The 26,903-nt window shown below is 36.5% G+C and overlaps 1 protein-coding gene across 1 annotated transcript; it reads left to right on the top strand.

Annotated features, from left to right (window-relative positions):
- The first annotated feature begins 974 nt into the window (after positions 1-974).
- Positions 975-3,441, top strand: LOC130980505 (protein FAR1-RELATED SEQUENCE 5-like). The gene is made up of 2 exons (XM_057904178.1): positions 975-1,028; positions 1,132-3,441. The coding sequence occupies exons 1-2, from the start codon at positions 975-977 to the stop codon at positions 3,439-3,441; spliced, it is 2,364 nt and encodes a 787-aa protein (XP_057760161.1).
- Positions 3,442-26,903: the final 23,462 nt, after the last annotated feature.

Consider the following 26,903-nt stretch of genomic DNA (forward strand, 5'->3'; position numbering starts at 1 on the left):
GTGTAATCTGCAATGATTTACTTTTATTTCTTTCGTATTGCTTATGTTCACGTTGTCAGTTACTTATTTGATTAGAATACGTAGTTCCTTAAGTTTAATTGAACATAAAAACGGTTCATAAAGAATATATATTTTTAGTTATGCACTTATTGTGGGTGTTTACTTTACTTTTTATTGACATTACCATATTTATTGACTTGGGCTTTATTGAGGTACAGTTGCATATCAAAGAAGCTATTTGAGCTGCACTAAGTGAACCTGGTAAAGTAAATAGAAGGACACATGGCCTCATTGTGACATCACTGACATGAGTTACTACAACAGGATTATATGTTTGTCAAGACTGGGTGAATGTTGATTTGAAGACCTAACAGGTTTCACATTGTTTTTTACTTCAGTATTTCAACCTACCCATCCTCAGTAATGTGTGGATAAAAATATTGTTTCATTTTGGCTTCCTCTGATTGTTTGTTTTGGATAAAAATATTTTTAGTTTATATATGTGAGTTGTTTTTCTTTTTGTTGTGTGTGTGTGTAAAGAGGGGATGGTTCTTTGGAGCCCCCATTAGCAACAAGATATGAACCATGCTGAAAAAAAAAGGAGAATAAAGAAAAGGAAAACAAAATTGTAGCTGTTATATTGTTTTGTCTATGTCATTCTTATAAAAAAAAAAGGCAAGCAAAGAAAATCCCCTTATGTTCCTTTCATTTCTAATTTTGAATTTGTATCAAAATGAAACTTCTTACCTATGTTATTCTTAGTTGATAAGTGATATTTGTTTTGTAGATAGTCTTAAGTAACATAACCACTTGTGATTTGTGATGATGGCTCCAACGTCTTCTCTATTCCTTCTATAAAAAAAATAGAATTGACAAGGCATAAGATTAGTTAGATCAATTTATGATGTCTTGTCTTTGTTTTCTTATCCTCGGGTTTTTTCGTTTCCGATCAGTTTGGGATTTGGCGAGTAACAATGGAGAGGACCGAGGAAGTTTTATCTAATTTTCAGGAGAATGTCACTGCAGGGGTAAGCATATCATCGTAATCTTGATGGAAAATAAAGTAAGAGTATTTTTTAGGACAACCTCTTGGCATCAACTATGTATTGCTATGGTAATGGATTGTTTCAGGTGGAAGAGGACCCGATAGAAAATGAGACCTTTGTTGCAGAAACAGAATCCGTTCCGATTGGTGCAAGTCAGTCAGACGATCAAAGAGATGTCATCTTTCTCGACGGAATAGGTTCGTTTGGTGCAATTGATTTTGATGCGTTGCGAGCTGAGGAGATTATGATGATAGAGTTTGTCGATTTGAAAACTACTTATGACTTCTATAACGAGTACGGTCGAATTAAGGGGTTTTCCATACGCCGGTCGAAGGTAGGGCGCTGCAAGAAGGCAGGATCTGAGGGCGACATTATATGGCAAATTTTTGTATGCTCGCGACAAGGTGAACGAGATGCAAAGCATGTTCACAGAAATAATAGGAAGATGGATCCTAGACCAGTAACGCGATGCGGGTGTAATGCGCGGATAAAAGTTCATGTTGACTCGAGGAACGGGAGATGGTATGTTGACTTCTTCTCCGATGAACATAACCATGACATGTTGGAGGCAAGGTTTAGGAGAATGATGCGGTCTCACCGGGCAATAAAAACGGGGGATTTACACCAGATTAATACTATGAGAAGCTCTGGCCTTCGAGTTCCGACAATATTTCGGGCTTTTGCAAACCAAAGTGGTGGATTCAAGATGGTTGGGTTTCAGGTGAAAGACATATATAATGCAATTGAGAAGCAAAGAAGAGCTGGAGCAAGCGACACGGATAATGCACTCAAGTATTTACAAATGTTGAAGAGGCGTGACCCCTGTATGTTTTGGAAGTATTCGTTGGATGAACAACGGATGCTCCACAATATATTTTGGTGTGATGGTGCAAGTCAGTATGATTTCAATGTTTTCGGAGATGTTATAGGGTTTGATGCAACGTACGGGAGGAATAAGTACAAATGTCCCCTTGTGATATTCTCTGGCGTGGATCACCACATGTGCACTGTTGTGTTTGGATGTGCGGTTCTCTTAAAGGAAGGGGAGGAAAGCTATGTGTGGTTGCTTCGGGCATTTCTGAAGGCCATGAAAGGAAAGGCTCCTAAGTCCGTTATTACCGACGGTGATCAAGCCATGAAGAGTGCAATCAAAGCTGTATTTCCAGAAGCACATCATAGATTGTGCAGCTGGCACTTTCTACGCAATGCGACCACTCGAGTAGGTATTCCACGATTTATGACCAAGTTTCGTCTTTGTTTAATGGGGGATTTGGAGGTCGATGACTTTGAAGATATATGGAATGATGCAGTTGAAGAATTTGGGTTGCAACAAAATTCATGGGTCAAGGATATGTATGAAAGGAAACATATGTGGTCAAATGCCCATATTAGGTGTAAGTTCTTTGTTGGGCTCAAGACAACATCAAGGTGTGAGGCGTTAAATATGCAGATAAGGAAGTTTATACACAACGGCTACAACTTGAGGGAATTCATTGAGCATTTCCAACAGTATTTAGAGTTCATGCGTAGGAGAGTAGTGGTTGCTGATTACAAATCTGCTTATGGAGAACCGGTTGTGAAAACAAGATTGGAGGAGTTAGAGCGATTTGCAGCAGCAGTATACACACGAGAGGTCTTTGTCTTATTTCGGGAGTTGTTATTACTAGCTAGCAATGTCAGAGTAGTTTCTTCGAAGAAGACAAGCACGTGTACATTGTTTGAGGTGGCCATGTATTGCCAAGGTAGATCATGGAACGTTTCGTGGGGGGAGATAGATGATGAATTCAGATGCTCTTGCCTGCGCATGGAATCTTTTGGAATCCCCTGTGTCCACATAGTTGGTGTGCTTGTCAGACTTAACATGGTTGTTATTCCAGGTAGTCTTATACTGGGTCATTGGACAAAGAAGGCAAAACAACCACCGATAAATAACCATGTTTTTAGTGAAGAGATTCCTGATGCAGCCTATATGAGTATGCATGCAGCAATGCTCGATGACTGTAGAGAACTGGTAAAGCTTTCTTGTAGTAACTTTGAGGATTACTTCGAGGTGAAGACCAAAATAGCTAATGAACGAGACGTGTTAAGAGAAAAGATCCGAAAAAGGTTGGCGACCACTGCTGAGGGCGGGGGCGATGATGCGTCCATACACGATCCTCCAAAAGCCAGACATAAAGGGTGTGGTCGTCATGTTGTGACGACTCGTGGGAGGTACCGGCGTGTCCAACGTTGCAGAAAGTGTGGCAAGGCTGGCCATAACGCTCGTAGATGCGCAACCGGGAATGGTGAGGACACCACGCATGAATTAGATGCTTTTGGATCATCGCACAACATGGACGAATCACAAGAAGCCGAGGCTTCACAACAGATGGAGTACGATGATCTGAGCTTCTAAATGAGGTTGAAGAGGTATTACCTTATTTTACATTACTGTTTTATTATTGATTGAATTTCAATCCGTTCTCTGTGGTTGCTCATTCCACAATTATACACACCAAAGCCTAATGATAGCCAAATGAGACAAGTTGCACAAGTCCTACAGCTTTATATTGTTATTAAAAAAATTAGATGAAGGGATTGTTTCATTACTATTGTCATTGAAATTGAAAACTCACTAATATATCAATTCAAAAGCTGATATATTAGAAAAAGTTGGATAATAAAAGGTTCTTTTTTATCATTTTTTTCTGACTTTTGTATAAGTATTAATATTTAGTTGGATACTCAATAGTAGGCAATAAGCTTTTATCTGTTCCTGCCCAAACATAATGTTCTAAGTGAGAATGAGTTATTGACAGTTACATGTTATGACTCTTTTGTACTATAATTCCAAATTATATGTTGCATGAGATGTATTTCGGACATACTAAAGACGTTATGTTTTACAGCAACTGTATTCAGATTCTGTCATTATCTTTTGAACTATGATTACATATGTATGTGATAAAACTCTTTACCATACATATATAGCGGCTAAAGTATTTGAGTTGTACCAATTCTTATATAGACTTATGTAGAAAGAGATAGAATTGTTACAAATCCTCTGTGCAAGCCCTTTAGTATTTGCATGTTTATTTTATAATTTTATTTGTAGTTATATCTGTAGGAGTATAGATAAGGTTGGGGCTTTAAAGGAAATCTAGTTCAATATTAGATAGAGCAGATAGTTAAAGAAGGCTGACTTCCCTGTGACTTTCTTACTTGTGTAATTTCCCTTTAGCTTATTTGTTGAATTGCTTGGACAGTCTTTCCCTAAAATTGGTATGATGTGTTGAATTGAAGAAAAGATCACATTGTTGGATTGAAGTTGAGTTTCTTGTTTCTCCAATTTTTCTGCAGTTGGATTGAAGTTGACTTTCTTGTTTTCCCAATTTTCTTATGCATTTGCAGAATTGCTGATAGAGGACTACAGCAACCAAGCAGGCCCTTATCAAACAGTTGTCCATGGTAGGCGCATCACTACAGGAGAATTTTGAGACTATGACTAGCATAGTCTTATTTTACGTATTTGATGTAGGCACAACGAAGAACGAACTTTACAACTTCACTTTGTTAATGTTGTACTACTTAACTTTGTTAATGTTGATGGTAATTTGTGTGTATCATTTTAACAGAATCAAAACCTGGCTTTGTTAACAAAGAAGGCTTGCAATGTGTTTTTTGACATTTTAATGATATACGTTGGTGTTTTTTTGGTAATTAGTTTCGGTTAAAAGAAGCTCTTTTTTTAGTTGAACTATCAAGTAGTCAACTGGGCCTTAGTTAAAATATTAAATTACAAGGGAAGCCCAACGATATAGTAGAATTATCTTTTGCTAGGCCCAAGAAGCTATTTTTTTAGTTGAACTATCAAGTAATCAAGTGGGCCTATTAGTTAAAATATTAAATTACAAGGGAAGCCCAACGGTATAGTAGAATTATCTTTTGCTAGGGTTCAGCGCTTACGCAGTTTCTACTATCCAAAAAAGAAAAAGAACTTACTAAATGTACTGCAGAAAATAACAACGAAAAATTCCCTTTAATGTGGTTCCTTTTTTTTCAGATGCAAGGAAAAATAAAAAGATTGTTCTTTTTTCTGACGAGGGAAATTAATCAAGTAGTTAAGGTGTGAAAAGCATTATAAACCACAATTCTAGCAGGACCCAACACATAATAGAAGAATGTCCAAAGCATTCATTAGTTTCAATGAAGTGTTGATAATAGTTCTCACAACAGCAGTGACATGCGTAGCTAACAAGAAAGACATTCCATAACCTACATGTGCACTTGCATGCTAATGCTCCCTTGACATAGTTAAGCCAATTTAGATGACCATCATGGATGTTGAAACTATATTGGGATAACAAAAAAATGGACATCTAAATCGGCGCTAATATTGTTCACGGACCATGCTAGCATAGAGTGCACTAAGAACATTAACCTTCTACTAATACGTGACAGTAACCAAAATATTAAACATTCATAATACTAAGACATAAGTAGGTTCCTAAGGCATGTATATAACAACCATAGGTGCTCATGGCAAGATTTGTCTTGCAGTCCTTCGAGAATTCCAGTCAACCAGGGACCGCTCCAAAAATTCTTCTCGCATTTCATTGAAGTGCTCCATAGCCAATGCAAGCGCAGTGTCCATCCTTATCTTGTCAGATATACAGTCAATGTTGTTCTGAAAAGGTGAGCGGCAAATATAAGATAATGGTATAGTTACTTATGCCATCTGTATTAGGCTTGGATAATGTGACGAGAGAAAAAGTTAAGGGAAGAAAACCTTTTGCTGCCCAACAGGGTTCAGAGTAAACAGCTGCTCCATTTGGAGCCAGAGAAGCATCCACAGTTTGTCATAGTAGCTGCATGGATAATCAAATTATAGAGCCCATCATGATTTAATGAAGATAATATTATCGAAAAACTAGCAACTGTCAAAATACCCTACCAGTTGTTCATATTTGGAAACCCGAGAACAAAATTTGGGTGCCATTCAGCCAGAGGAGGTCTGCTGCCCAAAACGTTCATGTCAGGGTACAAGACCTTCATCACCTTATCTAGTGCCCTTGCTTGTAGATAAACCATAGAAGAGGACCATGAAAAATGTTTTTGTGTTAATAATGGCAGAATAGAAACACTCGATTGCATAAATGCATATTTATTTGCTTCAATTTGAGGACTATAAGGAGATTATGTCAACTTATATCATGACACAAATGACTCTTATGACTCTCTTATTGTATATAGATAGCTGAGAATTCCCATGAATGGTTATTGGTTTATGGCTAATCATAAAGGTGAGGAACTCACAAGATATTGGAAGACAAATTAAGGATCAATTTATTTCATGTGTGAAGAATGATTATTTAAAGAAAGATAACAACACTACTATGCAGAAAAATGTGCATGTTACTGTTGAACTATGCTTTTTGGTAGGCTATGAAACTATTAACATAGTTTCATTAGCATATGCTTCTAGTTGGCAAACATTCAATGCACTAATGCACTATAAATCAGGTTGAGCAAAACCCACCACAGTAAGAGTTCACACAACAACTAATTATAATGAAATCAACTAATTATTCTTAGTTATCTTTTTTATCTATGGTTAATAATTTGAAAATCAATAGTGTTCATTTATGTATAATAAAATGAAATAATTACCACCAAGTAGCTCAGAAGGGGTCAAACTTACCACCTCTGAAGCAGCATGAACCCTCCCTATATGGGTTTCAAGTGTTGGAAAACTATCAAACAGCCATATTTTTCCGTTTGGGATGTCCACTGTCATAAGATAGTAGTGGCTTTCTTTTGACAGTTTCAGCACGTCTTTCATTTGAACATAAATCTGAATAATATACAAGACAATCATGTGAGAACATATCAGCATGTTGGAAACATAAAAATCAATGAAAGGGATACCATGCTCGTCGTGATAACATGCAGTTGGTTTGGGAAAGTAATCATCGGCATAATACGTGATAACATGCTCGTCGTCGATCTCCGGGTCTAGTATGAAGTCCTGCAAGGAAGGAGCAAAAAGCGAAGTTTATTTATTTGTGTCCCAAACGTGAATGTTAGCTAGGTTTTTAAATAGGATAACTACTTACTGAGAAAATGACTGGGAGGGACCAAACAGTGCATTCATGGAGTTGAGCTTGTGTCCATGCAGTTTTATAAGACATGAGCTCCATGACAAACTCTGATGGATCATTCCCTGGCAAAAGGCAAGAGAATACTTCACGGTCCATAGTATGAGTTCCTCTCTTGAAAAGAACCTCATTCGAACTTAATGAAGCATCAAATAAATAGGCCGCTGCCTGAGCCTCCTCAAGGCTATAATGCATTGCCCGCGTAATCTTGAAGTTCGAACGGATAAATTGTTAAGACGTGAAACAGGTTGTTTGAGTTTAGTTAATGGCAAAAGATAAGCACCTAATAGTCCATAGACAATTCTTCTTACCGGAGGAAAGGTAACCCCCACAGTAGCGCAGCTCAACTTCAGTGGTGGTTCTCGCATTGGCTTGCGTATCTTACCACTCCTCTTCATATCCTCTGGAGAGCGTTGAGCAATCTTTGTAATCTTTGAAGGTTTTGGTGTTCCAAACACGGAAGGTGCACCGCATGCAATATTCTCACCAAGTCCACCCTAAACAAGTTCAAATAAAAAAATAACCTCTACATTAACAACAACAAATGAGTTTCAAACAGGTTCATGGGAAATGCGGTAAACATAATTACCCTGACTTTACCCCTCACTTGCAGAGGGATCTAGGAGGAGTGGACTGGGGCAGCTGCTGTGGCACCCGAAGAGGAACCTCCGGCGCCGGACGTGTTGAACATGCGGGTCTGTTCTTGATGAATAATAGAGCCCAATATAAGAGTGTCCTCATTCCAGTTGCCAATGATCCCAAAGTGCAGCAAGGGTTCCATAGAGGGCACGGTGTCACCCGCAGGTTGGCCAGCTGGTTTTTCGGGGATGTAGACCTCCTTCTCATCTCTTGTAACCGGAATGGTTATATTCTTGCCACCGCCAACGTCATCATCGTCAACAACAATGACATCAGATGCGGCGTTGAGAGAGTTGCTAGGTTGTCCATCTTTTTGCCAAAAAGTTTTCAGCACTTGGTCAACCAAAGTGGTGGCTCTTTTCAGGTCGTCGGCAATAGCTCCAACCTGCTCGAAAGTCTGTTTATGAAGAATAGAATAAAGTTTCGGTAAGTTATTTATGTAAATTTCAAAACCAGAATGTCGTTATGTAACTCAAGGATTTTGTCAAACAGAGTTACCTGAAGAACCTTGAACATATTCTTTGCAAGACCCTCCATGGTTCTATTCAGGACCTTCAACGCAGCACAAACATCACTGTCCTGAGAAAACAACACAGACTCACACATTAATATCATATGAGTACGACATTATAGTTTAAAATAAATGAGAATGAGTAATAACGAGCAATGTACCTCAGAAATAGGTGACCCATCTTGGTGTTCTCCCACAGCCTTCACTGCCTCATCAGCATCCATGATAGGAGAGAACCAGTTCTTGGGTAGTGAATGATAAAGCAAGAGAAGCAGTTTCTGATTGGTGTGAATGGTAAGACATAATCCTACTTAAAGGAGTAGTCAAGGGTTGTCTTGAGAAGTGAATGGATATAGGTAAAGGAGTAGTGAAGGGTTGTCTTGAGAAGTGAATGAATAGAGGTAATGAGTGGAATTCTCTTAGGTTATGGAATAGGGTGGCTTTATGGGAAAAGGGGAAGCATAATATCTAGCTTAATCTTCCGTCTGTGGTCTGTAGCAGAAAATCTGATGGTTAAACCATCTTGCATCCATGAGAATGAGAGAATCTCAGTGTAAACTTCCGGTCTTCTATTCTCCTAACCTCTGCCAACACCATACCTAATCTAAGTGAATGAGACATGATGGTGTCACAAATCATCCACAACACTCAAACATCAACTAATTTGTTACCATGGAATCCTCCTATTTGACATGTGTATAAAATTATTATAATTTATTATATTTAATGGGATAAAAAATAAGATACAATTGATAATGTTAGATACACTTATTAATCCTTGAAAAATGTAATAAAATGGGTAATGTGGTGAAATAAATAAACCTCTTTGGACAAAAAAAAATCTGATACATTGTGTACATTCCTTTTTTTTTACACATAGACACCATTTTTTTGTTGAAATATTTCATAGTTTGAAATCTTTAATTTTTATCGTGCTGGTTTATATTTTTTATTATTATATTTTTAAATCATTGATCACAATATAAAAATTTTTTTAAGAATTGGATTTTCGTTAGAGCATTATACACTTAAATATATGTGTCGTCAATCAATACATTTAGGCATTATAAGCTCTTATTATATACTTAAATATTTGTGGCGTCAATCAATTCATTTAGCCATTATAAGCTCCTACTACCTATTTTTTAAATTGGTGGGAGAATAATTCTATTTAAAATTACCATAGTTATATCCTTCATATTTACGCATTTTTCAAATTTTGATTGAATCCGTCATCCCTAAAGAGGATGCATTATTCTCTCAATATAACCTAGAAAGTGAGTATCACCCGCTCATGTGACAAATGATTTAAATCCAATTTATCATATCTAGTGGAGGTTCATAATAATCGTTAATCTACTTCAGTACTAATAACATTTAACACATATTTTTTTAACTTAAATACAACTGCCACTCATACCACAGCAGACACACTTAGTACCACTTCTAGTTCTACTTAATTAGATAATGAAAGAAGTAAGAAACGGCGAGAAAGAAACAATGAAGTCATAAATTAGTTCTTACAACAAGTAGTTTATGCAACCTACCCCTTGCATGCGACGGATCTGTAATCAATCCTTTTGATCCTTCATCTTGAACACACTAGACAACTTTTCAATAATTTTCCCCATCTGAATGAACAACTCCCGCTTCTCCGTCTCAAGTCGAGATACACGAGCTTGCAGTGACCCCACCGCCTCCACTAGCTGACAAATTGTAACACTCTCTGCATAAAATCAGTAAATGAATCCCTCAAGCCCAATAATATGTAATGCACATAAATCTCATAATCGATTCCAGTACAATGTTACCATTCCCGAACTGGTGCTAAAACTCCGGCTGATTGTGTGGCGACGGGTGCAAGCTGGAACCATCTTGGGACTGGAGACCACCTGGTGGGAATGGAGCCCTCGTCGTCATCTCCACATTGGGGGGGTGGTTCACATCCAACACTGTAACACCAACACCTCCAAAGGAAGAATCGGCCGACATTCCGTCATGGTAGGCCATCCACGCGTTGAGTCCAGCCTCGTAGCTATGGTACCGGCGGTGCATATTTCCTGAAAATTCCGTGACATGCTGTTCTGCCGCCTCCCACGTTGGATAGATTCCGGGTATTCGCCCCCTGAAAACCACGTAACAGTTGCTGTTGACGCGGAACACCATCATGGATAACCTATCTTTACTGCGCTTGAGTCCCACAACCCCTGGTTACAGCAGCTAAGAAATTGAAGAATGAAAGGTTACATTTGTGTGGGGTTAGATCTAACCCAAAAACCCGCTTCCTGTGAATGTCACGTGATATAAATTTGGCTAAAAAATATTACATAATATAAAAAATTAACGAAAACAGTCAAACGTAAAAAATAAAATTATTAATAAAATAATAAAACAAATAATAAATAATAAAAAAAATTTTAATATTTTATTTTTCCTAATAAAAATAATAAGTTAAGTAAAATAACAAGCATAATTAATCATAAAAGCATAACTAGTAACAAGTTAGAGTCCAAACAGTAATAAAAATAAAGTTATTGAAATTTCTTAAAAAGAGTACTATAATATATTATTTGTATGTTATTTTTAATTTTAATAAATAAATATTAATTTTTATTATAATAATAAAAAATTACAACATATTAAAATAGAATATTATCAAAAATATTATTTAAAAAATATAATAAAAAATTTATGAAATTTATTATTATTATTATTATTATTATTATTATTATTATTATTATTATTATTATTATTATTATTATTATTATTATTATTATTATTATTACGTAACAGTAAATTTTTGTTAACCATTTTAAAAAATAATTCAATTTAAACGGATTACATCAATTTATTTTGGAAGAAAGAGTAAACAAAAGAGAAAGAATCAGAGCAGAGAAGAAAAGGAAGGCAGAGGAAAATTTTCAAAATAAACAAGACATAAAAGATTAAACAAAAGAAAAATGGTTTGAGAATTGAGACTTGAGAGTACCCTACTGCCTACTAGTAAAAAAAGAAGATGAGATAAAAATTTTGGGTTGCATAATTCAAAATGATTAAAATGAAATTTTATATTTTCTAATGGCGGAAATAGTGTTTTTCTGTTTGCTTCTCTTTTTTTCGCTAATTCTCCCATGCTTTAATATTATGCTCATTTTAACTGGATTTTTTTAAATAAATAATTTATTGATTTTAATTATCAAAATAAATAACTTGTAATGTGTTTACCAATTTAAATGGATGATTTATTTTTTTATTATTTAAAATAGATTGTTTAATTTTTTTATTATGTTAAATCGTACATCTTTTTATTATTTGAAACGTTATATTTTTAAGAGTTTGGTCTAATTTAGATTATCAATATTTTTTATTATTTTCAATAATCATATTTAATTATTTATAAATATATACATCTCGTTTATACGATAAACGATATAATTTTTTATTTATCTTGCTTACATTGAAACTGAGACATACAGACATTGAAAAAATATAAGTCTCTAATTTACACGGTAAACAAGTTATGTGCAAAATTATCTTATTTATAGCATAAACGAACTAAATAAATGTGGTGCAAATTGATAAATATGTTACAAAATAATTAATTTACTAATTAAAATAATTAAATTATTTATTTAAAAATGTATATTGAGTAAGTACTTTATATATGGTTTATTTAGATTTTTCAATTTTTTCAGTATAGGTGCTTTAAGATTATTTCATGTCTAGTAATATTATAGAGCACGCACAAAACAACAGTGTACATCGAAATTGACATTTAGAATAATGCTAATACAATTCATGTTAAATTTGTAGTGATCAAACATTAATTTTTTTTTTTATTTCATGTTATTTGACATTATATGAATTTTATGTTTGCAGTTTAATTTATGTATAAACTTTAATTTTTTATCTTAATTAACCATATGAATATATAAATCTTAAAGTATTATTTAATTGTTATAGAAAGGGTAAGAGTGGGGAGGGTACTCGCAGAAAAGGGTTAGGGTACAATATTATAGTTGAGTATTAATTTGTATGAAAAAAAACCATAATAACTTTGGAGATAATTGTCAGGGGCAGAATGGGGTATTCACTCATAAAAAAATAGTTGATCAAATTTAATGAATTAAAAGACAAATAAAGAAACACTCTTTTAGGAGACAATGATTGACTTAACTAAATTAATGTGTGTTTATTATATTTAATGAATTAAAAGAAATAAATTAGAATCACTTTTAATAATTGATTGTTTGATATAAATTATTATAAATTGTATGATATTTAAATATATAATCAAATCAATTAGTTGCTATAATTAATTTACGGTAGTAACTTGTATTTAATGAATTAAAAGAAATAAATCAGAAAATACTCTAAGAAACATGTCACGTCAGCTCCGTCATTAAGTGCAGAAATCTCATTTAATTCACTTCACCTCTCTTAACTTCTCGGGTAAGTTACTATTGTTGAGGTATTGGAGCCTGATCCTTAATCACATTTCTGGGTTCGATTCTTATCTCGTATTAGATGATATGGTCTATTACACAAATAAAAATAATTTATTTTTATTATGCTATTTAAAAATAGTATTTTTTTCTCAATTTGTATACCAAAACATAATTACATATTAGTGTTAATAAAATCATATTGATAGTTACAGAATTAAATCAAAATTATTATTTTTAAAACAATTTAATTTTAATTTTAATTTTTAATGAGAACATTAATATTCTCAACAAATTATAATTCTGAAAACAAATATTTAATTTCAATTATATCAGACTCATGTTTATTTCTAACTGTTGTAATCACTTTTTGAATACGATCCATGGACCTCTCCATCATAAAGTGCTGCTACATAATTTTCTCCAATAAAAAATTCTTTATGCCTTATCCAATATGCTAAATTATCTATTTTGATTATTTTGTATTTTTTTTAATTCAAAATCCCTTTTTGATTCTCGAATATAATTTTTTGTGGCATAAATATTTTTAAATAATAAATTTCTCTTTTTCGTATAAAAATATATGTTAATTATTTATTATTCTTGCATTAAATTGATGTTACAAAATATTAAAAAAAATTTCTCTAAACCCTAAATCCTAAATACTAAAAATTAAAACCTAAACGCTAAATCCTATAACCTAAACTCTAAATCCTAAACTCTAAACTATCATTTTTAATACTATGATTCTTACACCCTAAATCCTAAACCCTAAACACAAACGATCATTTCTAATAATCTAACTCGTAACCCCTAACACATAACTCCTAAACCCTAAATCCCTAGAATGTAAACCCTAAACTATAATTTCTAATCCTGTAACCCATGTACCGTAAACCCTAAACTCTAAATCATAAACTATCATTTCTAATACTCTAACCCTTGCATCGTAAACCCTAAATCCTAGATGCTAAACTCTAAACTATCATTTCTAAGCATGTAATCTTTGTACCCTAAACCATAAACCCTACACTCTAAATCTTGAATCCTAAACTATTATTTCTAATACTTTAACTCTTGTATCATAAATTCTAAACCCTAAATCTAAACTATCATTTTTAAAATCCTAAAACATAAAATCCTAAACATTAATCCCTAGACACAATATTCAACCATAAAACCTAAATTATTAGCTATAAACCTTAAACATTAAATACTAACTATAATATAAAAATATTTTAACATTTATAATAACATTGACATCTAATATTTTAAATTTTATTTATTTTTCTTATGATAATAAAATTATAACATACTAAGTAAATTCTTTAAAAGGATTATATTTTAAATATCTTATTCATCAATATATTTTAAATTCATATATATATATATATATATATATATATATATATATATGATTATTTATTATTCTTGCATTTATTCTATGTTATAAAAATATAAAAAAAATTTGTTCGAATTCTTCAACAAAAAATATATATTCATATAACCCTTTTTTAAATACATATGTCATAAATGTTTAAATTCTAAATTGTAAACCCTAAATTTTAGTAACTACATATATAATACAAATAATAAAAATGTAGTATTATTATTTAATTGATCATATTACTATTCATAACATTCTATTAATTAGGTACATATAGTTCAGTATTTAAATTTTTAATATATATAAAAAAATATACATTTATTTTCTAAAAAAGATCAGCTGAACAAATTATTTTAGTAATCAAATCTAAATGTCTAATTCACTAATTTTTTCATCAATGTTTAAGGTTGCGTTTGTCTACATACACATAACACTAAAATAGGAACACAAAGACACAAAATTGTATTTCACAGACGAGATATGAATAGAAATATTGTGTCTTATTTTGGTGGAGCTATCATAAATCCGAACGAGTCCGACTCGAGTCATATGTTCATGAGACGGATCTTTCTGCTGGACTGCAACTCTTCAATTGATTTTGTGATTTTATGGCCCGATTAACCAAATTTTTCTTTTTAATTTTAAAATATTTTAAAATTAAAACAAATCAAAATTTATATTTAAAAATAAAATAATTAATAAATCAAAACCTAAATCTACTTAATCAAGAGTAGATTAAATTTTTTTTTAATAAGTGCATAATTTTAAGACTTTTTTATGCAACTATATTTACTATTATATTTACAATATGATATTTTATTAATTTAATATATCATTTAAATTTTAATTCACAACGTATCCTAAACGTGTCGTATCCAATTTTTTATTACTTAAGGTCTCTGTTTTTGAAATAAAAACTTATTTAAACGGCGTATATATATAAATTATTTGTTAATAAGTATTCTAATAATTTTTTACCGGAAATAAATTATTAACAAAAAAATAAGATCTTTTTCTTTATTTTTTAGTTATATTTAAATGTGAGTTTCAAAAAGAGACTTGAGGGATAAAAATAATTTAACTATCACTAGATTGAGCTGTTTCTTATATATTACATAACCATCTTAATTAATATATAATCTAAAATATTTAATTAAATATTATTTTATATTTAATTTAATTTTATTATTATTTTATGTTCACTTTTTTAAATTAATTGTCTTTTTAATTGTACAAAATTATTAAAATAAATATTAAATTTTATTAAACATTTATAAAAAATAAACAAAAATAATTTTATTAATCATATAGTATTTACTTTTTTAATTTATAGATGTTTAATAAAATTTAGTATTTATTTTTTTATATAATTAAAAATAATTAAGTTACAAAGAGTGAATATAAAATAAAAAATATTAAATACATATAAAAGTAATATATAGTCGAATGTTTTAAATGATATATTTTAATTAAAAATATAATATAGGATTATGTAATATAGTTAAAAAAACGTAATATATAACAACAAATAATATGTCTTAGTAGTGGTCAAATTGTCTCTCATCCAGTCATCCCTCAAATCCTGTATTAGAATTACAATCCAACATGATGACATAAACACTATAATGTTGAAGATAATTATATTTTTTAAGGTGTAAAAAATGAGATTAAGTAAGTGTCAGGAGTTCAAATTTCGTCTTGTGTATGCAGTTATTCATTGGCCAGCGACAAACACAAATCCCTAAATAGAGTTCAAATCCATGACTGATTAGTCATTGACTTGTCAGGTTAAAAGATACCGTAGATAACTAAAAAAATTAATAAAATTAAAAAATATAAGTAAATCAAATAGCACACAAATTTTTGTAACTACATATACTATAAGTAAAACAAATAATAAAAATATAGTATTATTATTTAATTATTATTTAGGAAAAATTAATTAACTCGAACCTGGAAAACGACGACGAAACTGGACCTGGCGGCGGACGAAGTGTGCTAGATTAGGAGAAGAAGCTGCCGACACGAAGAACGGCGCTCATCAGCGGTGAGAAGAACGACAGTTGCAATAGAGGCTACAGTTTACAACGACGGCGGCAAGGAGATAAGGGAGGCAATAACAGGAGGGGCAGGCGACGGTGGGACTAACAGCGCAACGGGGTTCAGAGGTGGCTAAAGAGAGAAAGGGAGAAGAGAGGTTAGAGAGAGAGAGAGTATTTTCGAATTAAAGGGAGAGAGTGTTCGCGCTTTGAATTTTTGAGCTCGTTACCGTCGGATTTACCGCAAATAAATCCGACGATAACCTATTGCGGGTCATACAAACATAACATTTCACTAAAATGGGATTACCGGAGAACTGTTCCGACGGTTAATCCCACGCTAAATTTGGCGCCTATTTACCCCGTTTTTTCTCTAAATATTACTAGCGAATTTACCGTCCGAAACGAAAAATAGTTGGTAAAATTTGGCCAAACGAATTTCACATCAAAATCGTCAATAAATCTGCCGGTAAATGTCTGGGATAGAATCGATGATCCACTCCGAAAAATAGCTTATCAAAAGTTGAAACTAATTCTTACAACATTTACATAATTCACTTTTCTAATGACATAATTGAATCTAAACACAAATAGTGGATATAATATTAAAATCAAACACATCTAAATGAGATCTAATTAAGAATGAATACATCCAAATGAGAAATAATTGAAAAAGAGACTCTTATTTGTTAGTATAATTAATAGCAGAATAACATTAAATCACTTTTATAAATGTTAGGGATACAAATAAGATGGTTTAAACGTTAGGGACATAAATAGGACGATTTAAACGTTACGAACACAAATGTGACTTACTCCAAACGTTAAGAACAAAAACGATACTTTACTCATTTCAAAATATCCTATATATTGATATGTAAATTACATCTAACCTTTATGCGATGTCTTTAACTGTTTAAGTGTAACACCCTACCATACAGAGTCTTATGCTTAAGTCATAATTCAAAGATGGCAAGGTATTACGACCTCTAAAATAAAAATTTAGTACGTATAGTAGTATGAATGATTGATTATAACTAGGAGCCTTTGTAGAAAAATGGGTAAACAAAAATCGCAACTCAAAAGCGCAACACTCCGATCGATAACGCAACGAACAAGGATAACCAACGCGAGATTATATATATACAAAGGAGTGTCAAAAACAGGAATATCAAGACTCAAGATCCGGCTGCGAAGATAACTGGTCCGAGCATAGCAATATATACATATGATAAAATAATGAAAACCCCAAAGGAAACCCAAAGGGACACAAATACATAAACCTATTCTCCAAAATCTCCCATAAGAGGAGTCATCACAGTTTGTATTATTTAATGGAGATAAAAGTATCTAAGCAAAACATATAAACCGAAACATAGTCCCGAGAACAAAGGATCTTCGCAAATCTAGAAGTCTCCAGCATGCCTCAGCGGGAAACCTCACGTCCTGCATCTGAAAACCACAAAATCCGCATGGGTGAGAACCAGAGGTCCCCAGCATGGTAACAGCTTCCACATATATATACATAATAATAGAGGAAAGCCAAAGGCAATCCTAGAACTTCCTCCAGATAATATCAAAGCTTATAAACAAGCTAAACCATATAAGAGCATCTAACTAAAGATTCTTCAGTCTAGCTAATACTTCCCTTTCCAATTCCTTCAAACCTCCCAACCACCAACAGGAGTATAATGTAGCAAACACAGTTATATCAAACAAGGAATATACAAATAGGAACAATTAAGGCATTTAGACAATTAGCAAGTAATATGCAGTCAAATAGGCAATCTCAAACAATTCATATAGTATGCATATGATGAATGCCTGTCCCTAGTGGCTGATGATATCATCTTGTCGGTTATAGAGCCAACCCGACAAGTCCTGGTTGCTAACCATTGGACTGTCCCTCTGTCGCGCATCCCCAACTCGAGTTATACTCGTTATAAACTTGATCATAAACATGATCCATATCCATCACCCTCACTGGTGAATATTTCGGGGGCGAGCTCATCCGGGCCTTTCACAGTGCCCGGCCACACTTACGACATAGGGTTAACAGAGCTTCGAGTCTCAACCTGGAGCACGTGGTGGCTAGCCACTGCTACTACCCAGGGAAACCCTCATCTCCGATGGTGGAAGTGCAAACATTCACAATTCATTCAACAGCATATATGCATTTATACTTAGCCATAAACATGGCTCCGCCGTCACACGGCAATAATCTAGCCATCCGGCTCACGGTTAAATCCATAACCAGCCAATTCATTAACATTTACGGCCCTTCGGCCCATGGCATAACAAGCACCTCCACCGCCATTCTCCGCATCTCACATAATCATCTTTGATCCTCAATGATCATACATATTTTCCTTGCTTCACTCGCAAGTTACTTCATTCACTAGCTCCTTTTCTAATAGCTAGGCATATCATAATGATTTAAGACATAAATAGTGAGATCGGAGGCTTAGAAGTATGAGATTTGGCTTTTAAAACTCAAAAATCAACTTTGGGATGCAAACAGGGCCACGCGTACGTGCACTCCACGCGCATGCGTGGATGGCCTCAAAAACTCATCGACGCGTAAGCGTCATGCACGCTAACGCGAGGATTAAAAATTTGCCAATCGACGCGCACGCGTCAACCACGCGTACGCGTGGGTGCTCTCGTGCCCCAGGCACAAAGCTGGCACGGTTCTGGCACAACTCTCTGGAAAATGGCTGGGTATTAGGTGCAGCACCATCGGCGCGCCCGCGCACACCACGCGCACGCGTGGATGGCGTTTTCTGGAAGATCGGCGCGTACGCGCCAAGTGCGCCCACGCGCAAGGGGTCATTCTGCTAAAAATTTTCTAAGTTAAAAGCTGCAGAATTCACAGATTTAAACCCCAATCTTCCGACGGACATAACTTTCTCATTTTAAATCGTTTTTCACCCGTCCTTCGAACGGCATGGACATCCCGGATCCAATTTCATTTCTAAACAGATTTGGTACAAAACAGAGATCCGTAGTCCAAGTTATGTTCCACCAAAGTATGCCCAAAAACCATATTTTCATACAAAACCACAAAGTGCCATTTTCAAAACAAGCCATTTCCAACTCTTTTCAAAACCAATCAAAACATGCCAAGTTCATCCCTTTTTTTTTGAATTCAATCAAAATATATCAAATTCAACATCAAGCCTCCTCAACTCACACATTGACATATTACCACGATTTACAAAATCACTATCCCATCATTTTAACCCACTTCACCCAAGTGGCTCAAACCCAAACACATTGACATATCATATACTCTTCCTCATGCCAATTTTCAACAACACCAATTCCAATTAACCATCATTATACATAATCAATATCATATTCACCATCAACATGGTTCAACCCACAATTCAACCATAACCAATCATCAAGCATATATCACAACATGCATACTTCTCATACATCATACCATTAGGGCATCAAAAATCATCATCACATATATGACCACATCATATATCTCAATCATTTAATAACATCAACCATTCAATGCCTATCTTAGGGCCTCTAGCCTAAGTATTTCCTACCACATTACATATTAGATACGGGAAACCGAAACCATACCTTAGCCGATTTTCCCAAGCTCCCCCGGAGCACTTCCAAACCACTTATCCACAAGCTCTCGAGGCCTCAACACCTCCAAGAACAGATTTTTCACCACCAAACCCTTTCCAAGCTTTTCAAAGTCACCAATCAAGCTCCAATATCCACACATACAAAACCTAAGCCACAACCATCATACCCATACACAACATCTCAAAACCCAAACATCATAGAACAACAAAATTACACTAGGGTTGAGAATCTTACCACACCCAAGGTCCAAGGAGACAAGATTAACCTTCTCCTTCAAGAGAGTTGGGTCCTATAACATCAAAGAACCCAAAATCTCAACATTTTACCCATGACACTCGAAAATAAGGGCTGGAATTTCGAACAGAAACACGTGGCTTACCTCAAGATTAATTGTATGGGTTTTGTAGAGCTCTCCACGGTGAACGCGTGGCCGCAAACGGAGCAGCAATCGGAGCTCTAGATCAAAAGTTATGGTGGTTTGAAGATCAACCAAGGGAGAGAACTTGAGAGAGTGTTCTTCCTCCCTTTCTCTCTAATTTCAGCGTGTTTGAGTGTGTTGTGAGGAGAGAGAGTGCTGAAAACTAGGGTTTTGATTTAGTTGTGTTGGGCCAAGGGCCCACTTTGGGTCCGTTTGTCCCGGTTTGGCCCGTTCGGTCCAATCTTGGTCCGAATTCTATAAAATTGGTACCAAAATTCTCGTCTCAGTCTCCTCTATCACATTTAGCCATAAAAATTACATTTTAGGATTTCTAGAATAAATTCTCATTTATGAGTTAATTAGCCATTAATTAACCGGGTTTTACATTCTACCCACCTAATTGGGAATTTTGCCCACAAAATTCAAATGCAATTACCTGAGAATAAGTGCGGATAATCCGTTCGCATCTCCGACTCAAGTTCCCAAGTGTGTTCCTCAACACCGCCTCGACTCCAAGCCACTTTCACTAAAGAAACCTCTTTTCCACGCAACCGTTTGATACTAGTATCATAAATTCTGACTGGAGCCACTAGAAGCGTCAAATCTTCCCTTAACTGAACCGATTCAGGTTCTAACACATGGCTAGCATCAGGAGTGTACTTCAGAAGCTGCGACATGTGAAACACGTCGTGCAGGTTCAAAAGATAAGGTGGTAGAGCCATCCGATACGCCACCGGTCCAATCCTCTCCAGGATTTGAAATGGACCAATGTATCGAGGATTTAACTTCTTTGCTTTAATCGCCCTACCTACTCCCGTAGTCGGGGTAACCTTAAGAAAAGCATGGTCTCCTTCCTCAAATTCTAAGGGCTTTCGTCTCTGATCGGCGTAACTCTTTTGACGACTCTGCGCCGTAAGCATCCTATCTCGGATTTTCTTGACTTGTTCAGTAGTCTCAGCTATCATTTTCGGTCCCAACAAGCTTTTCTCTTCAGCTTCATACCAACATAGCGGAGATTGACATTTTCCCCCATACAATGCCTCATATGGAGCCATTCCGATGCTCGCATGATAACTATTATTGTATGCAAACTCCACTAATGGCATATACCAATCCCAACTCGCCGGTTGGTCCAAAACACAAGCTCTCAACATATCCTCTAGTGTTTGGATCGTCCTCTCAGATTGACCATCTGTTTGAGGATGGTAAGCCGTGCTCAAGCTTAATTGGGTTCCAAAAGCCTTCTGAAATGCACCCCAAAACCTTGAAGTGAAACGAGGATCTCTATCAGAGATTATAGTAGCAGGTACACCATGAAGTCTCACAATCTCCTTTATGTATAACCGTGCTAGCTCCTCAAGGGTGTAAGTCATACGAATGGGCAAAAAGTGAGCTGACTTCGTCAGTCGGTCCACCATCACCCAAATAGCATCAAAACCAGCCCTAGTCCTTGGCAATCCTGACACAAAGTCCATTGCAATACTTTCCCACTTCCATTGTGGAATCTCTAAAGGTTGCAACATACCGGCAGGCTTTTGATGTTCAATCTTTACCTTTTGACAAGTTAAGCACTTTGAAACATATTCCGCCACATCATTCTTCATACCCGGCCACCAAAACATCGCCTTCAAATCATGGTACATCTTAGTACTTCCCGGGTGAATGGAGAATCCGCTTTTGTGTGCCTCCTTTAAGATATCTTGCCTCAAAGTGCCAACATCCGGCACAATGATCCTACCCTTGAATCTCCATAACCCATCTTTTTCTTCCGACACTCTCCACTGTTTTCCTTACTCAATGGCCGGTAACACTTTCCATAACGCTTCATCATTTTGATGAGCCTTTAGGAGTTCGGACTTAAAGTCACTTGAGATTTCTAATCGGCTCAAACACAAAGTTCCGGATACTTCTCGAGCACCAATTTTCAGACTCTCAAATCCTTTGAGCAACTTCTCCTCTTAAAGCATCATCCAAGCCGCATATAATGACTTCCGACTCAACGCATCCGCCACTACGTTTGCTTTTCCCGGATGGTAATGCAACTCAAAGTCGTAGTCCTTCAACAATTCCATCCACCTTCTCTGCCTCATATTAAGCTCTTTCTGATCAAAGAGATACTTCAAGCTCTTATGATCAGAGAAAACTTGGAACTTAACCCCATAGAGATAATGCCTCCACACCTTCAAGGCAAACACAACCGCAGCGAGTTCCAAATCGTGCGTAGGGTAACTAACTTCATGAGGTCTCAACTGTCGTGAGGCATACGCCACCACATTATGGTGCTGCATCAGCACGCACCCTAAACCCTTCAATGAGGCGTCACAATACACCTCAAATGGCTCATTCGGCTCGGGTAACACTAACACAAGTGCAGTAGTCAACTTTTTCTTCAATGTCTGGAAGCTCTCCTCGCATTCAGGAGTCCAAACAAACGGAGTGTCTTTGCGGGTTAACTTTGTCATTGGCAAAGCTATCTGTGAAAAGCCCCTGATAAACCTTCGGTAATAGCCAGCTAAACCCAGAAAACTCCTTATCTCTGTTACGGTGGTTGGTTGTTTCCAATCCATCACAGCCTCCACCTTAGTTGGGTCTACGGCTATTCCCTTCTTACTCACCATGTGACCCAAAAACTTCACCTCACTCTTCCAAAACTCACACTTAGACAGTTTTGCATAGAGCTTCTTCTCCTTTAGAATCTGCAACACGGTCCTCAAGTGTTCCGCATGCTCTTCCTCGGTCTTGGAATAAATCAGGATGTCATCGATGAAGACAACAACGAATTTATCCAGAAACGGACGGAAAACTCTATTCATGTAATCCATGAATACCGCAGGAGCGTTCGTCAACCCAAAGGACATCACAGTGTACTCGTAATGACCATAACGAGTCCTGAAAGCGGTCTTAGGGATATCCTCACCCCTCACCCTTATCTGGTGATAACCGGATCGCAAATCAATCTTGGAGAAAACTCCAGCTCCTTGTAACTGATCCATGAGATCATCAATTCTCGGCAATGGGTACTTATCCTTTATTGTAACCTTGTTCAACTGCCTGTAATCCACACAGAGCCGCATACTCCCATCTTTCTTCTTTACTAGTAACACTGGAGCACCCCACGGAGAGACACTTGGCCGTATAAAATTCTTTCCCAACAAATCCTCTAACTGAGATTTTAGCTCGTTCATCTCTAACGGTGACATCCTATAAGGAGCACTTGAGATTGGTCCCGCCCCGAGCACCAACTCAATAGCAAACTCAACCTCTCGGTTAGGTGGAAACTCATCAATATCATCGGGAAACACTTCCGGAAACTCACACACAACCGGAATCTTTTCCAACCTTTGATCATCTCCTGAAACGCCCGCGGTTAACAACAGGATACCCTGACATTCGATTCCAGAATAGTTCACCATCATCAAATTCAAGTAATAATTATTCACCACGACCGGCCCTTCTGTATCTTCCGGCATAAAGTACACCGACTTTGTAGAACAATCAAGTAGGACATGGTTCTCCGATAACCAGTCCAATCCTAAGATAAGGTCAAAACCGATCATCGGTAAGCAGATTAAATTATGCACAAAATCACGCTGCTTGATCCTAAACGAAACTTTCGGGCATCCTAGCCTAGTTACCATGGCCTCATGGGTAGCATTGTACACTTTTAGGTCATAACCTAAGGTTACGATCTTCAATCCTAACTCGTGGGCTTTCTCAAATGCAATAAATGAATGCGATGCTCCCGAATCAAATAAAGCATTTAAAGTTTGACCAGCCATTTCACAGTTACCTCGAATGAGTGTCTCGGATCCCTCTGCACCCACAGCTGAGGTGGTGAACACCCGACCAGTTTGTTGTGCTTTCCCAGCACCTTGCTTCTGCCGCTCCGGACACCATGGGAGCTTATGTCCTGCCTTTCCACAATTGTAGCACAAACCCCATCCGGCCTTGCATGGTGCTCTCGGATGGTGACTTCCACACCTAGTACAAACTTGATCATTCTGAGGTTGCTTCCCAAACCTTTTCCCTTGGAAGTTGTTGTTGTTGGGCCTCCTAAAGGAACCTCTCCTCTTGAAAGGCGGACCTCTAGGTGCAATGCTCTTCCCTCGGTTCTGTGGAAATGATCCTTTGTGACTTCCCTTCTTAGCGGCTGCCCTCTTCACACACTCTTCAGCAACCCCACACTTGTTCACCAACACCACGAAAGTTCTAATCTCCATTGGTCCCTGAGCTCCATTTCTGTCGTTGCCATGGTTGTTCATCTGTTGACCAAGGGCCTCAGCAGTGGCTTGCATAGCAGTAGCCATGTTCTCCAACGCAGTCGTAAAGTTCACCGGGTCATTAGGATTATTTTTCGGCGCACGAGCATTCGTACGACCTCTCGCACTATCTCTACCGCGTCCACGAGGCGCCATCTGGTTCCAATACACACCAAACAATCGATATTAAGTTGATCAGTCTCAATATCGGAAGTCTAGTGCTTCGAAGTCCCAAATGCATTCTCATGAACGTTTATGCCAATTATATCAAGCAGATATACTAATAGCACATAACACACACACAGAGAATGCACAGAAGCATAGTCAGTCCATCCCTCAGGCTCTATAGGAACGAACTGCTCTGATACCATAATGTAACACCCTACCATACAGAGTCTTATGCTTAAGTCATAATTCAGAGATGGCAAGGTATTACGACCTCTAAAATAAAAATTTAGTACGTATAGTAGTATGAATGATTGATTATAACTAGGAGCCTTTGTAGAAAAATGGGTAAACAAAAATCGCAACTCAAAAGCGCAACACTCCGATCGATAACGCAACGAACAAGGGTAACCAACGCGAGATTATATATATACAAAGGAGTGTCAAAAACAGGAATATCAAGACTCAAGATCCGGCTGCGAAGATAACCGGTCCGAGCATAGCAATATATACATATGATAAAATAATGAAAACCCCAAAGGAAACCCAAAGGGACACAAATACATAAACCTATTCTCCAAAATCTCTCATAAGAGGAGTCATCACAGTTTGTATTATTTAATGGAGATAAAAGTATCTAAGCAAAACATATAAACCGAAACATAGTCCCGAGAACAAAGGATCTTCGCAAATCTAGAAGTCTCCAGCATGCCTCAGCGGGAAACCTCACGTCCTGCATCTGAAAACCACAAAATCCGCATGGGTGAGAACCAGAGGTCCCCAGCATGGTAACAGCTTCCACATATATAATACATAATAATAGAGGAAAGCCAAAGGCAATCCTAGAACTTCCTCCAGATAATATCAAAGCTTATAAACAAGCTAAACCATATAAGAGCATCTAACTAAAGATTCTTCAGTCTAGCTAATACTTCCCTTTCCAATTCCTTCAAACCTCCCAACCACCAACAGGAGTATAATGTAGCAAACACAGTTATATCAAACAAGGAATATACAAATAGGAACAATTAAGGCATTTAGACAATTAGCAAGTAATATGCAGTCAAATAGGCAATCTCAAACAATTCATATAGTATGCATATGATGAATGCCTGTCCCTAGTGGCTGATGATATCATCTTGTCGGTTATAGAGCCAACCCGACAAGTCCTGGTCGCTAACCATTGGACTGTCCCTCTGTCGCGCATCCCCAACTCGAGTTATACTCGTTATAAACTTGATCATAAACATGATCCAAACCCATCACCCTCACTGGTGAATATTTCGGGGGCGAGCTCATCCGGGCCTTTCACAGTGCCCGGCCACACTTACGACATAGGGTTAACAGAGCTTCGAGTCTCAACCTGGAGCACGTGGTGGCTAGCCACTACTACTACCCAGGGAAACCCTCATCTCCGATGGTGGAAGTGCAAACATTCACAATTCATTCAACTGCATATATGCATTTATACTTAGCCATAAACATGGCTCCGCCGTCACACGGCAATAATCTAGCCATCCGGCTCACGGTTAAATCCATAACCAGCCAATTCATTAACATTTACGGCCCTTCGGCCCATGGCATAACAAGCACCTCCACCGCCATTCTCCGCATCTCACATAATCATCTTTGATCCTCAATGATCATACATATTTCCCTTGCTTCACTCGCAAGTTACTTCATTCACTAGCTCCTTTTCTAATAGCTAGGCATATCATAATGATTTAAGACATAAATGGTGAGATCGGAGGCTTAGAAGTATGAGATTTGGCTTTTAAAACTCAAAAATCAACTTTGGGATGCAAACAAGGCCACGCGTACGCGCACTCCACGCGCATGCGTGGATGGCCTCAAAAACTCATCGACGCGTAAGCATCATGCACGCTAACGCGTGGATTAAAAATTTGCCAATCGACGCGCACGCGTCAACCACGCGTACGCGTGGGTGCTCTCGTGCCCCAGGCACAAAGCTGGCACGGTTCTGGCACAACTCTCTGGAAAATGGTTGGGTATTGGGTGCAGCACCATCGGCGCGCCCGCGCACACCACGCGCACGCGTGGATGGCGTTTTCTGGAAGATCGGCGCGTACGCGCCAAGTGCGCCCACGCGCAAGGGGTCATTCTGCTAAAAATTTTCTAAGTTAAAAGCTGCAGAATTCACAGATTTAAACCCCAATCTTCCGACGGACATAACTTTCTCATTTTAAATCGTTTTTCACCCGTCCTTCGAACGGCATGGACATCC

This window comes from Arachis stenosperma, chromosome 1, assembly GCF_014773155.1.
Source record: "Arachis stenosperma cultivar V10309 chromosome 1, arast.V10309.gnm1.PFL2, whole genome shotgun sequence".
NCBI classification, from domain to species: Eukaryota; Viridiplantae; Streptophyta; class Magnoliopsida; order Fabales; family Fabaceae; genus Arachis; species Arachis stenosperma.

What these genes read in the sequence shown, in the direction of transcription:
- LOC130980505 (XM_057904178.1), top strand. Translation starts at nt 975, where the DNA reads ATGGAGAGGACCGAGGAAGTTTTATCTAATTTTCAGGAGAATGTCACT. An exon ending in AGGAGAATGTCACTGCAGGG is followed by an intron (nt 1,029 to 1,131) that starts GTAAGCATATCA and finishes GGATTGTTTCAG; the next exon opens with GTGGAAGAGGACCCGATAGA.